The 17,318-nt window shown below is 37.7% G+C and overlaps 1 protein-coding gene across 1 annotated transcript in view; it reads right to left on the bottom strand.

The window, feature by feature from the left end:
• ZSWIM6 (zinc finger SWIM-type containing 6) overlaps positions 1 to 17,318 on the bottom strand; it is a 216,422-nt gene that overhangs the window by 52,138 nt on the left and 146,966 nt on the right. Inside the window, exons 3-4 of the mRNA XM_049864131.1 lie at positions 5,949 to 6,097; positions 2,531 to 2,681 (exon numbers count right to left, since the gene is read on the bottom strand). Coding sequence (XP_049720088.1) covers positions 2,531 to 2,681; positions 5,949 to 6,097 — 300 coding nt within the window. The remainder of the gene's footprint in view (positions 1 to 2,530; positions 2,682 to 5,948; positions 6,098 to 17,318) is intronic.

The following is a 17,318-nucleotide window of genomic DNA, read 5'->3' as shown; positions in this document are numbered from 1 at the left end:
TTAGCTTTTGCTAAGAGGACATTTAAATTGCAGTAAAAGGCAAATGGGGCTTTTAGTTTAAATGTAATCCCCATATTTAAATGATCTGTAATGGCGCAGTGTTGGAGTGGGAACACTATTGTCTCACAGTGGGTCCTGATGGTGACATGTGACATTTGTATTCAGGTCCTGTATTATCCATGTGGCTAAAGGGCTTCCAATTTCATTTCACAGCCAGAAGCCTGCAGAAAACACCAATTAACTTGCAGATCCCATTTGCCGACAAAACTCAGCCTCTTCTCAATGTCTGGCATCTGGCAGTGCTCAGCATTTAATTCCAAAGCAGAGCCTTGAAGCAATGCGAGCCCTGTGCAGGGGCACAAAGTCAAATTCCCCCATTTTATTAAGAAGCAAAAGCCTTTGCTTTTGTAGTCCACAACCAACTTTTAGTTAGTTTTTTGACAAATGAATCTTAAGATGTAATAGCTATTGTTACTTCTACATGGGATTCTTTCCAGAACTTCTTGTTGCTGGGTGCCCTCAAGTCGGTTCTGACTCACAACCACCCTATGTACTACAGAACAAAACGCTGCCTGGTCCTGCGCCATCCTCACAATTGTTGCTTTGCTTGAGCCCATTGTTGCACCCACTGTGTCAATCCGTCTCTTCAAGGGTCTTCCTCTTTTTTGCTGACCATCTACAAGCATGATGACCTTCTCCAGGGACTGATCCCTCCTGATAACATGTCCAGAGTATGTGAGACATAGTCTTGCAATTTTCTCTTCTAAGGAGCATTTTGGCAGAACTTAGATTCCATTAAAGTGCTAAGTGTCCTCTGCTTGATATCTGAGTACATAGGAGAAGTCATAGCAGTCTAATAATCACTGCAGGTGGAGATGTAGTCGGGGGTTGAGGGGGAGAGGTAAGGTAGACACAAAAGAAAACACAGGGCAAGGAATTGTGTTCTTCATCCTGGACTGAAATCAAAGAAATTGTATAAAGCCTGGTCCGTGATTAGAAAGTAAGTCTGTCAGAAGGTATAAGCAGAATCAGCCGGTGGAAACTTTCACCTAACGGAATTTATATTTTCAATGAGGGTTGAGGTCCATAATTTTCAAAACCCACTTAGAAAGGTAAGATGTGAATATGAATTAAATTTGAATATTGCAAATTTTATTTCAGAATAAATCACTTGTACTTTTTTATTAACCAAAAATTTTAGTTGATAGTTTCTTCCTAACCAGTTATTTGTAATTCTAAGCTTCTCGAAAAAGAGCTCTGGTGGCTCAATGGTTAAGCACTCAGCTGCGAACAAAAGGGTCGAACACACCAGCCTCTCCATGGCCACTACCGTTATTTCAGGTGACCGAAGGAAAGTGGCAAGCTCAAGTTATTACAAGACACTTAAAAAAAAAAAAAAAAAAGCCAGGGAAAAATATCAACAAATATCTAAAAACTTGTGAGTAAAAAGGAACCTTTGGTGTCAAATCACACAATATCCAGGAGTTTCCTATCTCCTGGACTTCAGTTTCCTCATCTGTAAAATAGTCCGTGTCAAAGATCTTTTCTAAGTCTTATGATCATATGGTATCTTCACAGACAACAGCTTTTCTTGGTCTAGACTACTCACAATTCATACTCAGAATGCACAAGCAGGTAGCACTAAGGGGGATTTTACACAAGCTGCAACTGGGATCAATCCAGCGTGATGTGGATCAGCCCAGAAGGAGAGAGGTGAAGTTATGGAGAGTTGTGCTATACAATTTCACTGAAACCAGAATCTCCTAATAAAGATATCCAGGATTTTCCTCCCATAAAATTAATATAGGCACTGATACAATGTTTGTCAGAAATTCCATTTGTTACTTACTGATTTCTTAATAAAAAAACAGCAGAACAAATACACTTTCTCAAATTCATTACTTTCCCAGTAATGAGCACCGGGTAACACACAACTCTTCCCAAGGAAATTTCCAATATCCTTTTACCGGACACAATTAATGTAGTGGATTTCTCATTATTTCAACTACCTGCTATATTTAGATTTATCACCAGGGATTTGAAAAGTAATAAAAATTAGAGTTTGCTATATCTTTTCCATTCTGAAGATCAATAGTTCACCTAAATCTATAGCAGCCCAAATAAAATCAATACCCAAACTATTTTTAATACTGTGATAATGTGCACAGAAGGCAAAGGCAGACTCCACGTTTCAGCTGACTTGATTACATTATCTAGAAGTAAATCACCAGCTCTATTATACAAGTGAGGTATTTCAACGTAATACAGCTGTTTTTTAAATATGTAGAAGCAGATCCCTAAGTTTGCTTTCCTCTATATAGGACAATCCCCCCAAACCCCGCCAAGGCTGTTTTCTGCAAATGCCAGCCCAAGTCCTCATTCTTCCTATTCTCCTAACCAGTGTATATCACTAAGAAGTTCATATGAGCAGCTCTTTTCAGCAATACTATGACCATGTTCTTGAAACGTTCAACTACGGTGTTTATCCATACACAACTCAATAGTAATTTGTCAGAAAACTTGTATTTACCCAGCTCGTCCCAGAGCTGCCTATATTTGTCAGTCATCGCAGTGCCTTGCTGCCTCCACAGTGACAGGCGGGGGTCGGCCATGAATTGCTCTGTTATCAAGGTCAACATGCGGGCCCCATTGGAGTCTCTCATCTTCAACATCTCCCGCACCTAGTGGGGAAAATGAACCTTTAGAAAAATGTTCAAAAAATAAACAGTAACACAGACCAATTTTCTCTATTTTTTCCGGGGCGGGTGGGGGGGGGTGGGCAGGGGGAGAAGTTACGCCTTTATACCAGCTTTCCTAAAAACTGGTCTCTATCTTAAATCTTCAATTTAATCAAAATTACCCATTAATTTTATTCAAATTTTGTTTTGGAATTCATAAGTGGAAAGAAGACTGGTTTACTTCTCAATCCTCCATAATTTTTAGTTGGGTCCTAAAAATCTGGTCAAGGAGAAATGATTAAATCATGTTTCATATGTCCAGTACAAATACTTTTTCAAGGTCTCCTTCAAAATATCCTTTCTTATCTAAAGCAAGCACACTTTGTAGTTTAAGACTGTACTAAAACAAAGCACGCGACCACTTAATTCTTGCACTAGCATACCAGAGAAGTGAAATCTGGCAGTAAAAACAGGTGTATGAACCTACTAGTTTACCAAAACAGGTTTTAACAAGATGCCGCTGCTTCATTGGGATGAGATGCTGTAATGCTGCCAATCTTAAAAACAATTCCAAAACAAAAGTCTGGCATCTTCTTGGCTCTCCAACTGACTGTACTTACCAACAGATGTGAAGATCTTAAAGCAGAGCCCATTGAGGACTCTTTAGAATCTCCTACACTGATCTGCTAATGTTATCATGACAGTATCCATCCTTCAGGTTTTTGTTTTTAACTGCTTTATTGAGATATAATCTACATACCATACAATTCACCAATTTACACTGTACAATTAAATTGGTGTTTGGTATATTCCCAAAGTTGCACAAGCCCTTCAGTTTTTCCAGTAAAAATTTCAGTAAGTTCTCTCTCACTAAAAATTTTTTTTTTATACATATAAAGAGCAACATAATACTTCCTTTCACTCAGTTGGGATTGTTTTTGCAATGGTAAGAGGAAACCCGGCTGTAGGTTCAAGAACACGCTGGCTCTAAATGAGTGATTCATTTAGCAAAATAATAAGAACCACTGACCTACATAACTTGGTCTTTCGAGCTTTAACCTCAAGCCCTGTCCATAACTCTTGTGCTACATTTCCCAACTAAAAGAAAGGAGAAAAAGAAAAATAAGGCTAAAATCCCTCTGCAGGAAACCCTAAATGAATCCATCCATTCCAAAAGTGTTTAAGGCTGTGTGTTCGACAAAAAGAATCTCAGCTGAGCATCACTCTCCTCGTAAATTACTGAAGCAAAGTCACATGCAATAGAAAAAAAGGGAAAGGGCCCTTTTATTCAGGGTTCTTTCTGGAAGAAAGTCAGGTAAAGGAGAAAATGGCAGATCCTCAATAAAGCAGCTGAAATCTCAGTGACTAAAGAATCCTGCTTCAGGCCTGCACCCTAACAAGCAATGGAATCCTCTCACCTGCTGCAGAATTTGAGCCTTTTAAGGAACTCAAAAGCATTTCTACACTGAATCACGACGGCTGTCCTTCTAGAAAGGTTATTTCAATAATCCTAAAAAGGAGTTTATTTCCAACATGGATACACTATAAAGTCATGAAAAGGTGGTAAAGACTGGGAAGAAGAAACTAAGTTACCATTTAGTGGACATCATGCTAAACAGTTTTGCACTTATATTTCCCATTTAATCGTCACAACAACCATGTAGACCAGATTATAATTCATATTTTGCAAATTAGAAAACCAAGCCCCAGAGAAGATAAGGAAATTGCCCAAAGGACAAGGGAATTGCTGGGATCTGCACCCAGATCTGTCTTACTCCAAAATTTACGCTATTTCCAAAATTATATGGTGCTGTTACATCATATGGCATATATAATGGATATATCATATATAGAAACAAAATATCAACTGCAGTCTTTCAGACTGCTTCCACTACTCACAGTCTATACTTCGCTGACATAAGAATATATAAAATATTTTCTGTATGTCTAAACATACCAAACCTTTTACATTGCCAGTAGAACAATGGATTTGATTTAATGTTTATTTTCCTGATAGATTTCTAACCTATTACTCAGTTAGCAATAGCAATTAACAAACTCTTTACTAGTAAGCATGTAAACCAGAACTCTCTTAACCAACATTCAAGTACATCTCTAGCCTAATAGTAATTAATTTTCAGACTGTTGACTCTGAGGCATTATGAGAGTTTGAAGTGCCTATGAATTACTAAAGAATGATCAAATCACGTGAGTTTTAGAGTTAAATATATTTTATTATAATCTAATTCTTGGAAAATTGGCAATCTACATAAATATTAACAAGGTATCGATTAATCAGAATACCATTAATTTCTGACCATGCCCACTAACAGAATCTAATTCTTCTGAATTAAAAAAAAAGATCTTTTAATTATTATGAATATTAGAAAAGGTATTTAACAAATGTATCAATGAAACACAATTATCTGTTCCCTTAAAACTAATTTGAATATATTATCCATAATGATGGCTGTACCTCCAAAAAATGAAATAAAAATACATTGATTAAATATTAAAAATTATTTATCCAGTATTTAGAAATATGTTTGCTGTAAGTCCTATATAACACAATAGAGACAGTTTCTGCCCAGGAAGAACTCCTGACCAAGAAGTTTCTTAGGCCATCAATGTTTAGCGATGAGAATTAACACCTACCAAGGCCTGACTGTGCTAGACACCATTTAACACCAGACTTTGGGAGTTACGGTATGATTAGCTAATTTTACAGATGAGGAAACAGACTTAAGTAACTTGCTGAGGTTCACATGGTTAATAAAATAGAGAGCATGGATTTAAATCCAGGTCTGTATGACTCCAAAGTCTATGCTTTTGAAACTAAAGATACTGAAAATATTAAACTAAACATATAAAGCACATCTTAAGGATTATATTTTATTACCTATTTTGGAAAATTAACGAGAAAACAAGACAAAACAAAAAAAATGAGAAAATGGCATTTTAAATAATATTAAGCCATTTATTTCATGTTTAGTACTGAAGAAGTTTTTTCAGAACTGTATAAGTTACCACTATTTCTTTGACAGAAACTGAGATGGACAAAAATGTTCCACACCTTGTCTAAGGTCACCAAAGCAAATTAAAGGTTACATTACAACACAAAAGTTTTTAATTTGTCAATTAACTGACGCGGTTTCTTAAAATAAAAAAAGTCTTTCTTCCACTGTAAGCATAACCTTATATAAATATAAAAAATAATTTTATATAGACAGTATATATTTAGAATATTGCTTTGAAAATAAACCATCATACCTTAGCAAAGAGCAAATTAAGTTGCTTCCCTGATCCGTGGTACCCGCCTTGGGAAAGGAACAATTTAACCTGTTCTTGAACCTGCTCTTCATCTAAGTGCCAGCAGTTTTCATCATCTATACTAGCACCTGCTGTTGGATCAGGAGCACCTAGAAATAGAAAGAAAAAATAAAACACATGCTGGATAAAAATTCTGTGCTAAAAGGGTTCTGATAATAAAATTTCAAATAATTAAGGTTCTCAGTTTTTTGCCTTAACAGTTTTTAATCCAATCTCAATTTCAATTATACATACAAATTAATGACTGAAATAAATGTAAGAATCATTCTTTTACTTCCAGGACTTTCCTAATTTGTGCTAAAAAATGCAGAATACTTTAGAACTGAGATTTTCCATTTTTTTAAAGAATCAGCGACATACCCTGAGGTCTTATTAAAACCAAACAATGGTTTAGCTTAACTAGTAAAAAATGACTGCCTTGAGCACTATGCTCTTTTAAGAACTATCTGTATGGGCTCAAATTGATAACAGCAACTCGAAAGGTTAGATGGGAATCTGACAGGACAGTGAATTTATGTTTAAGGAGGAGGAACAGCTCAGAAAAGGAGGGTGCGAATGGCTGCACAGTTCCAAGAATGTAATCAGTACCACTAAATCGGACATACGGAAAACGCTGAACTGGTGTATGATTTGCTGTGTATATTCTCAACAACAAAATCAAGAAAATTAAAAAAAGAATCAGAGATTAGACCTTTGGAGATGAGTTTATAGGTTTTTTAAAGAATAAAAACATCACAAAAATGTCTCATTGTACATATGTGATTTTTATAAAGCTCTTCTGTATGACTTGCTAGGAAAATATTTTTCAAAGACTTAGAAAATATGAAATCAAGTAAACTTAGCAGAGTATCTCTCTCTTTACTATGTTAATTCAAGAAGTTTTCACTATTATTTGCTGCTGTATAAACTACATGCTGACAGAAGTCTTTAGTTGCAGAAAACTGAAAATTAAAAAGGGAAATCAAGCCACACGGGAAGAGGCAGTGCAGCTGTTGTACTAAATCAGGCTGTAGTATCACCTTGCCAAAATGCATAAATATTTTATTGCTGAAGTACACACAAAAGGTAACAGCTACGTAATAAGCCCTGTGTATGTGGACTACCTTAGAAATTAAAAAATTACCCAGGTATTTAGGTAGGTAAAAGTTGTTTCATTTTTTGCTAATAAAATGGTATTTTAAGCCTTCCGATCTATAAATAAATAATGCACACACAAAAAAATTAAATCTAAAAATATTTCATTAATAGTGCCTCATCTCTTTACCGACCCTTAATAAAATACATTTGTAGGTATGGTTTTACATTATTTTCCTTCTCTTCTAGTGATCTAATGCAGATTCAATTGACCAAGATAATAATCATGAACTTCTGCTTAGAATCAGGGTTCATTAGTCCCTAGGACCAAAGTAGTGGATCCATGAACCTCCCTGAAAAGGAGGTTCAATCATTCAGCCAGCAGACTTGGTGCCTGACTCAGTGCAGGATCATCTGCTAGACCTGGGGGTACAAAGGTATGCCAAACAGACAGGACCCCTGTCTCATACAACTTAGCCTGTTAAGTGGCTTTCAATTTTTTTTTGATCAAGACTCACAATAAAAAATACATTTCATATCACACCTAACACATTGGCGGGTTTGTCTGTGTATGAGATTACATATATCTATCTGTCTATTTGGAGCCCCAGTGGCACAGTGGTTAAGTGCTTGGCTGCTAACTGAAAGGCTGGTGGTTGGAACCTACCAGCTGCTCTGTAGGAGAAAGATGTAGCAGTTTGCTTCAGGAGATTATAGCCTTGGAAACCCTGTGGGGCAGTTCCCCTCTGTCCTATGGGGTCACTATGCATCGGAATCAACTTGATGTCAATGGATATGGTAAGGTATCTATTAATGTCTATCTATCTATTAATCGGAAGCAAAAGTTTGATGAAAAAAATACCCTCACTATGGACGATGCGGTCTGAGATCTTCTATGTCATTTCTTTAAAAAGGCTGTCACAATTTCTTGTTTCATAACCCATACTGGTGCTACAGCTGCGAACCAAAGGGTCGGCAGTTCGAATCTGCCAGGCGCTCCTAGGAAACTCTATGGGGCAGTTCTACTCTGTCCTATAGGGTCGCTATGAGTCAGAATTGACTCGATGGCAATAGGTTTAACCCATACTGGGTTGCAATCTGTTATTTGAAAAACAATGGTCTAAGCATGTGAGATAATTATTAATCTAATAATTCTTCATATAAATATATAATAACAAATGGTAATAAGTACAGGAAGGAAGAGAATGGGATGCTGGGAGACCCTTATCAGAGAGCTCTGACCTGACCTTAGATGGCCAGGATAAGCAAACCTTGAAAAAAATGACATTTGAGCTGAGATCAGCCTTAAGTATATTGAAAATTAGGTGGATACACGGAACAGGTATATGTAATTGAAAGGAAGGAATGGGTCTACATATGAGACTAAGAAAAGAGTTTGGGCAGAGGAACGTGGTACATGGAGGAAATAAAAAATGGTTCAAGCAACAAGATCAAAAGATGAAAGAGTGAGCCAAGACAACCCTGGAGAAGAGAAATAGGGCCAGACCCTGAGGACCTAGGTGGGTGAGAAGCTTAGTTTTGCTTTTGGTTTTTTTGTTTGTTTGTTTCCTAAAAGTAAGGAGTAAGAAGTCCGGACAAGGACATCTGAAGTGTAAGAATGGCATACTCAGATTCGCTTTTTTGAAAGATAACTCTAGATATCTAGGTAAAAGAGGTTTTGTCCTAGTGTGCATCAATTTCAACATTCCTACCATGGAATATTGCTTGCTGAAAGTGAAGAGGACTTGAAGTACTTACTGATGGGTATCAAGAACTACAGCCTTCAGTATGGATTACACTGCAACATAAAGTAAACATAAACCCTTACAACTGGACCAATAAGCAACGTCACGATTAATGGAGAAAGTACCGAAGTCGTCCAGGATTTCATTTTACTTGGATCCACAATCAATGCCCATGGAAGCAGCAGTCCAGAAATCAAACAACGCATTGTATTAGGGAAGTCTACTGCAAAAGACCTCTTCGAAGTGTTAAAAAGCAAATATGTCATTTCAAGGACTAAGATTTGCCTCACCTAAGCCATGGTGTTTGCAATCACCTCACATGCATGCGAAAGCTGGAAAATGAATAAGGAAGACCAAAGAAGAATTGACAGCTTTGAGCTGTGGTGATGGTGAAGAATACTGAATATACCATGGACTGCCAAAAGAACAAACGAATCTGTCTTGGTAGAAGCATAGCCAGAATGCGTCTCAGAAGTGAGAATGGCAACACTTTTTCTCACATACTTTGGACATGTTACCAGGAGGGACCAGTCCCTGGAGAAGGACATTGTATGCTTGGTAAAGTGGAGGGTCAGTGAAAAAGAGGAAGACCCTCAAAGAGATGGATTGACACAGTGGCTGCAACAACGGGCTCCAGCATAACAACAATCATGAGAATGGCGCAGGACTGGGCAGTGCTTTGTTGTGTTGTACACCAGGTTACCATGAGTCAGAATTGACTCGATGGCACCTAACAACAACAACCGTGGAATATTATGCAGCTATAAAATGGAATGTGAAATCTGTACTACAATGGGAAGCTATCTGGGATATATTTTCAATTGATAAAAAGCAAAGTGGAGAAAAGTATAAGTGGTAGCACCTTTTTTGTAAACAGAGGTTTTAAAATAGCTTATGTATATTTTTTATGTGTATTTTCTTATATATGCATAATAACTTGAAAGGATATTTAGAACTAGTAACCCAGTTGCATATGAGGAATACCTTTTTTTATAATAGACTTTTGTTGAGCAGTTTTAGATTTACAGAAAAATTGTGCAGAATGTAGGGTACCCAAATACATCCCCCACCCTTGCACCTTATCTCTGAATACCTTTTCATACTTTTAAATATCATACTTTGGAATCCTACAAATATATTTATCTATTAAAAAAATCACTACCTGAAGTGTGGAGGATAGACTGGGGAGCAAAAATATGTATGGGGAAAACAGTGAGGATGATATTTTGATGGTCTGCACAAACGATGACGACGGTAGGTTGAAATCCAGTGCAGAGAGCAAAAATGGAGAATCTGACAGGAATTTAGGACATAAAACCAACCAAGCAAAGAAGGGAATATTTGAGGCATGGAGGAGCAGAGATCAAACACAGGTTTCTGGATTAAATAAATGGACAGGGTTCTGTATAACTTGTACAACTCACTGACACAAAGACCACCAGAGCCGGACCAGATTTGGAAGTGGGAGGGGCAGTATTTAGACCATGAATTCAGTTTTGGTTCATGGTAAATGAGAAATACCTTTGCAACAGCCAAGGAGGGAGGAGTGGATTTCAGGTAGGGAGCTAGAAATACGACGGGAGACCTACAGGGTGAGAAGAGCATCTAAGACTGAGTTCTAAGGAAAGCCAACATTTAAACGCTAGGTAACAGAGTGAGCAAGAACAGCAATGGTAAGATGTGGCTTATTAAGAAAATCTCAAGAGACCAGGATATCCCAGAAGGCACGAGAAGAGGGTGTTTCAAGCAAAGACTGGGCAACTGCATAGATGTTTAAGCTCCATGAGAGCAAGGATCATGTCTGCCTTGCTCACCTCTGCCTTCCTGACACCTGGCACAGTAGGCTATCTAATACTGGGAGGAAGGGGGTTGAAACGGAGGGGAAAAGGTATGCATGCATTCTTCCCTCTGAAAAACAGATTCATATTAAAAAGGTTAAGAACCCCTCCTAAAGCATCCTCATGTATATTATCGCATTTTCTCCTTACAATGCCCCTTTGATGCATGTTGTTGTCGTTAGGTGCCGTCCAGTCTGACTCATAGCCACCCTATGCATAACAGAATGAAACACCGCCTGGTGATGCATATATACATATAATCCTCTTTCTGCAGAAGGAGAAAAGGGTTCAGTGGTTACGACTTGTCCTCAGTCACACCGCTAATCCTGGTTCACCGCTGCCGATGAACATATACCAGAACCCTGGAGCTAAAGTTAGATCCTGAGGTCCTCCAACCCCAAGTTAAAGATAAATTTAAGGAAGGGTACTGGCATGTTTGCAGGTATTTGTTACTATGTTTCCCTTTTCAGGAAGTTTTAAAGATATATAACATTGTAAAGCCGTAACTAGTGGGGGTCTACATCTGCCCCACGGATATTCAGCTCCCTAATCTAGCCCATCCCTTGATTCTAGGGAAACACACACACATATTCCCATAGAGAAAAAGCTATAGATTCTTCACCTAAATGCATGGGAAGAGACTTCCCAAAAAAGTAAACTACAGGGTCTCAATTTTTAAACTTCCATCTGACATGTCCCTCCTTATCCTCTTTTTTAGGGACATCTCCAGCACGCTATTAATTCTTCGCTCCCACAGTTCCTTCAAATGAACTGAGCTAAATAAATCCAATTTCTAAATTGGAATCGACTCGACGGCACTGGGTTTTTGGGTTATCCTCACAGTGGTTATTTCTCCCAATTTTTGTGATATTTAGTTGTTCTCTGTTGGGTTACTGAGGGCCACAACCCACAAGGAGTCTTGCTCCAGAACACTTAGGTTGGCAGCAGACTATGCTATGGCATGGCTGAAGGCGTGCCGTGCTTAGCTGTGTGGGTCTCAGCCATGTGAGACTTGGGAGTTTCCCATTTGTAGGAGAAATTTTCCAAGTGTTTTAAGAGGGTTGGATTTGGATTGGAGAAAATCCCAGTCTTCTCACATGGCGTGAACTGGCAAAGGGGTCTACGTTCAGACCCTCCAAAAACTTCAGGATATGCTCAACTCTTATTTTTTTTCATGCTAAGAAGAAAGAAGGTTTGAAAGAATAATCTAGGAATTACTTTTCTTTGATCTGAATTACACAGTTCATCTTTTCCTTAAAATCTGGTAGGTTTTAAAATGCTATCATAATATCATAGATTTTAAAATACTTTAATGGACCACTTAATTAGCATACTACCGATTCTGGTTCTTGCCCAACTGTGGGAATATCTAATAGCAAACGTATAAAGACACAAATTATGTTTCTCAAGCTTAAAAAAAAATAAACAAGTTTTTTCCCCAGATAGTATTAAAACTAACATACTACTTAGAGTATTGGGGCAGTGGAGAAGGGAAATGGCCCAAAGATAAAATTTTACTGGAAATAATCTATAGTCTACACACTCGAATTGAGAGCATGTGTGAAGTTCCTAATCCTGGATTAGAATTCAGAAGACTTTAGTTCTAGGCAAAGTTTGGAAAAACTTTTGTGTCCCCAAGCAAACCACTTAAGTTCCTCAGGCCTCCATTTCCTCAAATCTGAAGTTCTATGACACAGTAATAAAAAATTCGCTGGATAATAAAAATTAAAAATATGCTCATGTGACTATACAGACAAGACTGTCTCACCTAGTCATAAGAATACAAAGATAACCTGTAGATAAATAAAACTTACTCTATATACAAGTCAACATTTAAGAATAAGAAACATATGCTATACATGCAGACCAAGAAATTAAACGTCTATAACAACAATTAAAAAAAAACAAACACTCTACCACTGAGTCAATTCTGACTCACAGCGACCCTATAGGACAGAGTAGAACTGTCCCACTGGGTTTCCAAGGCTATAATCTTTACGGAAGCAGATTGCCATATCTTTCTCCCGTGGAGTGGCTGGTGGGTTCGAACCACCCATCTTTTGGTAAGCAGCCCAGCGATTAACCACTGCGCTACCAGCACTTCTCTACAGTAACAATAATCCCTTCAAATGAACAAATTTATACATTGAACTTTAATGCTGAAGTTTAACTATTTGAATCGCAATGTCTTCATTAAATAGTTAAAGAGTTGCCTAAACCTTGTATAAAATAAGTTAAAATTTGCGAATTTTATTTCTACTTGTTAATGGCTGCCTGTAATCAAGGACAACCCTCTCAGCATTCAGCTTTGAGAAGGAAACTGCAAAGAGAAACATAATTCGTATGTTTATACATTTGCTATTAGACATTCCCCAAGCTGGGCAAGAACCAGGTTCTGTGTGTATGTAAATTAAATGATCCATTAAAGTGTTTTAAAACCTATCATATTTTTACCCTTATTTATATTTATAAATGCTATAACTTTTACAACTATATAATTAATCTATGTGGGCATTTTATTACCAAAGCTTAATTCTTCAAAATTTCAAGCCTTCAGGCAAAGTGAAATTATCTGTTGAAAAAAGTGAAACAGTTTAACTGTCTCTCATTTCCAGCTAGGGATTTCCGAATTTGATTTACCCTCCTACCTTGGCAATAGAAACCACGAGATGAGAGCAAAGGAGAATTCATGGACAAGAAGGATTACTGACTAAGCCTTTGGCTTCTTCTGCCTGGTGCTAGATTTGGTTCTGATTTAGTTTTGATTTATTCCAAAATCAAAACTTCCTTACCCCAGGGAGCATATCAAAATTCCTGAGGCACAGTGTGAAGCACAGATGCTTATGCGCCATCTCAGACCTACTGAATCAGAATTTTTGCCAGAGAGAAAAACGGGAGGGGGAAGAGAGCACATCTGTATTTGTAGAGAATGTTGAATATAGGGGCACATTCTGGATCTTAATAATTAAGAGTATTCAGAGTCCCCAGGCATCAAGCAAATACCTCTCCACCACACTGAATGAAGCATATTTAATACATACTGAATGAGATATTGGTCTCACATCATGGATACAGTTACTTAAATAATACTGAATCATTACACAAATTTTAAACTGAGATAGTAAGACAGGCTCACAACTGGCTTATGCTATAATGGCTGTGTAGAGTTACCCACAGCTTTGAGTTCTAATGGGGCTGTAATGCTTTCTCTTTTCCTCTTACTCCACTGGAAAACAAATTCACAACAAGCAAGAGTAAAAGGTTTTGGTTACATCTTCATTTTAATTGTGACCTAACTGCTTTGGTAATACGGTTGTCTAAATAATGATTTAACCATTTATATTCATGTGCAGTGTCCCTTTTTGTTAAAATTAAATTGTCAAATTCAGTCTATTTAGGCAGAATGCAGGCCAGCAGATGTCTACACTGCAGAGGTGATTAATTCAGCTTCTTCTGGAGGACCTATAGAAGAACACCATCACCTACAGTTTTAGTGCCTGCTGTTAAAGCTAGGAAACACTAAGTCTGTGGTTTTCAAAGGCATCTGTACACCTGTCTTACAAGCTGAAGGCAAAATCTACTGGCATTGAGAGGGGGAAAAATGTGGGGCGGAGACTGGGGGATCTCTTTAGAGTAGAGAGGAGAGGAACTAGAAGAACACTGAAAAATAATGTACAATGAATAAACACAACCATATCAGGGATTTAAATGTTATTCTTAATTAAATTCCCATTTCTAGGTGGTAACTAATGCTTTCATTTCAATTTACAATTTTGTCATAACCAAAACAGCCAGAACCTTCACCACTTTCTATCCTCAATGGTCAGTCCATGTAATTTCACTGCCATGATACAGGGTAGTGTCCTCTCCAGAGGAGCTGTTAGAGGACACCCTGTTTGTTGTGGAGGCTAATGACAGAAGGAGCCCTGGCATGAACCAGGCTCCGGTCCCCTAGCACACAGCCTTCCCTTCAGCTAAATGCCAAGGAAGTAAATAAGTACCACTATCTTCAGCATATATCTCAGGGAACTCAGATAGGCCTGTCAGGGTTTATAGCCCTCCTCTATTATTTTCCTCTCATCTGGCTGTGTTACTCATCTCTTATTATATTTAATTTACTTCAGGAACCCAATAATACACTTATTTATGTACAGAAATAATCATGTATTTTAAATGTATAAAAAGCAATAAAGTATTTGTACGTTCCTTAACCCTCATTAAACAAATGCTAAGTATAAAAACAGTACATAACAGGTAAGTCATTTTCAATTATTTAGCTAATAAATGTATTAATGGTTACTTGGTATGCAAACGTAAATATTTAAAAGCAAAGTTCACAAAAGTCTCATTTTTATATAATCCAACTCTTCAGATTTATTAAAAAGAGATCTACTATGCTTGCAAGTACTGTGTTTGCAACACCTCAACATAAAAAAAAAATCTTCACAACTGGACCAATAAGCAACAACATGATAAACCGGGAAAAGACAGAAGTTGTCAGGGATTTCATTTTACTTGGATCCACAATCAACACCCATGGAAGCAGCAGTCAAGAAATCAAAGATCCATTGCATTGGGCAAATCAGCTGCAAAAGATCTCTTCAAAGTGTTGAAAAGCAAAGATGTCACCTTGAAGACTAAGGTGTGCCCGACCCAAGCCATGGTGTTTTCAACCACCTCCAATGTGTGTGAAAGCTGGACGATGAATAAAGAAGACTAAAGAATTGACGTCTTTGAATTGTGGTGCTGAAGAAGAATACTGAATATACCAGGGACTGCCAGAAAAACAAATCTGGCTTGGAAGAAGTACAACCAGAATGCTCCTTAAAAGCAAGGATGGCGAAACTACATCTCACATAATCCAGGGATTAACCCCTGGAGAAGGACACAACGCTTGGTAAAGTAGAGGGCCAGTGAAAAAGAGGCAGACCCTCAACAAGATGGACTGACACAGTGGCTGCAAACAACGGGCTTAGGCATAACCATTATGAGGGTGGCGCAGGACCAGCAGCAGGACTCTGTTGTACACAGGGTCGCTATGAGTCAGAAGCAAGTCAATGACAGCTAACGACAACAACGCTTACAAGCCTAAAAATAGTTTACTCCGATTATTTTAAAAGACCCTTTTTTAAAACCAGACCACCAATATTTTTCTCAACTATCGACCACTGCCCTTGAATACTCACGTCAACTTCTACATTAAGATGCTAGTAATAACCAGAAACTTACGTTTACTCATTTAAGCTCCCTGACCTTATGAAAGACCCTTTTTATCATTCATATTTTATAAATAAGAAAATTGAGGCCTGAAGAGATTCAGTTACTTACCCCTGGTAACAATGCTGGGAAGGAAAGGGGCCAGTATTTCCACCTAGGCTGTCTAACCTCAAAGCTGGAGCTCTCTCTGAGCAGTCTTAAAATGGGAGGTATGAGAAGCCCATTTGTGGGGGTGTGAGGGAAGGAAACAATAAGCTCAATCAGCCAACATGGAGAGACTTAGGGTCAGTTAAGGGAGAGAGGGATGGCAGATGAAACTGATCACAGCTAGTGACAATCCTTTGTGAATTATGAGGGTTTTTTTGGGGGGAGGGGGGAGGGGGATGGGAGGGTTGTCAGAAGTAACTAAAGAGTGTAAAGGAAGCAAAATTTGGAGGTAAAAAGGGAGAGGATAAAAGTATTGGGTTAAAAGTAACCTGGCTGTCTGTTGCCCTAGCAAATTCCTCATGGCCTAGAGATTAGTGATTCCTTCAAATTAAGAGACTCAAGTTCTAGGACTACTTCTTTTGCTAAAATGAGGTGTAAAGACTTTTCATGTGAAGGATAAAAAAGAGTATCTCCTGTACCCGATCATAAAGTCCATCAATGTTTAAAAAAAAAAAAAAAAAACTTAAATCATATTATGAAAACACCGAGTTTTAGTTATAACTTGGGGTAAAACTGGTAATTTTTGAAAGGAAATTTGGCAGTAATTACAAAATTCAAAATGCATATACCATCTATTCCAGCATTTCTACTTCTAAGAATCTATTATTCAAAATGAGGAACGTAATTAACGTCACTGAATTGTGTGTGAACAAATGCTGAATGGCAAGTGCTTTGTTTCACGCATATGTTCACAAAAATACTTGCCCAAGTTTATTCCTATACACAAAGGATGGTCACTGGCAGCACTGTATACAGCGGAAAAATGGCAACAATCTCAAGGTCATTCACGGGGTCATGGTTAAACACATATGCACTACGGAATACTACACAACATTCAAAACAGGTTCATGGTTAAACACATATGCACTACGGAATACCACACAACATTCAAAACAGGTTCATGGTTAAACACATATGCACTACAGAATACCACACAACATTCAAAACAGTGACGAACCTATCTGTATTAACACGGATATTCACTTTTTGTTTCAAAAAAAAAGCAAACTGCAGAAAAATGTTTTTATTGTTATTTATTTTAAAATTACACACATACATTTAAAAATAACATGCATGTGTGTGCACATCTGTTTCAAAACGTTTCAGAAATATAAACCATGCTGTTAACAGTGGTTACCTTGAGGAAATAAGAAGAAAGGAGCTGCCGGGAGCGCGGGGTCAATGAGGGCTTGTCTTTTTATCTTTCTATACTTCTACACTATGGTAAT

The sequence above is a fragment of the Elephas maximus genome, chromosome 2, assembly GCF_024166365.1.
Source record: "Elephas maximus indicus isolate mEleMax1 chromosome 2, mEleMax1 primary haplotype, whole genome shotgun sequence".
NCBI classification, from domain to species: Eukaryota; Metazoa; Chordata; class Mammalia; order Proboscidea; family Elephantidae; genus Elephas; species Elephas maximus.
The sequence above is the reverse complement of the archived record's forward strand: the minus strand, read 5'-3'. Positions and strand labels throughout refer to the sequence as shown.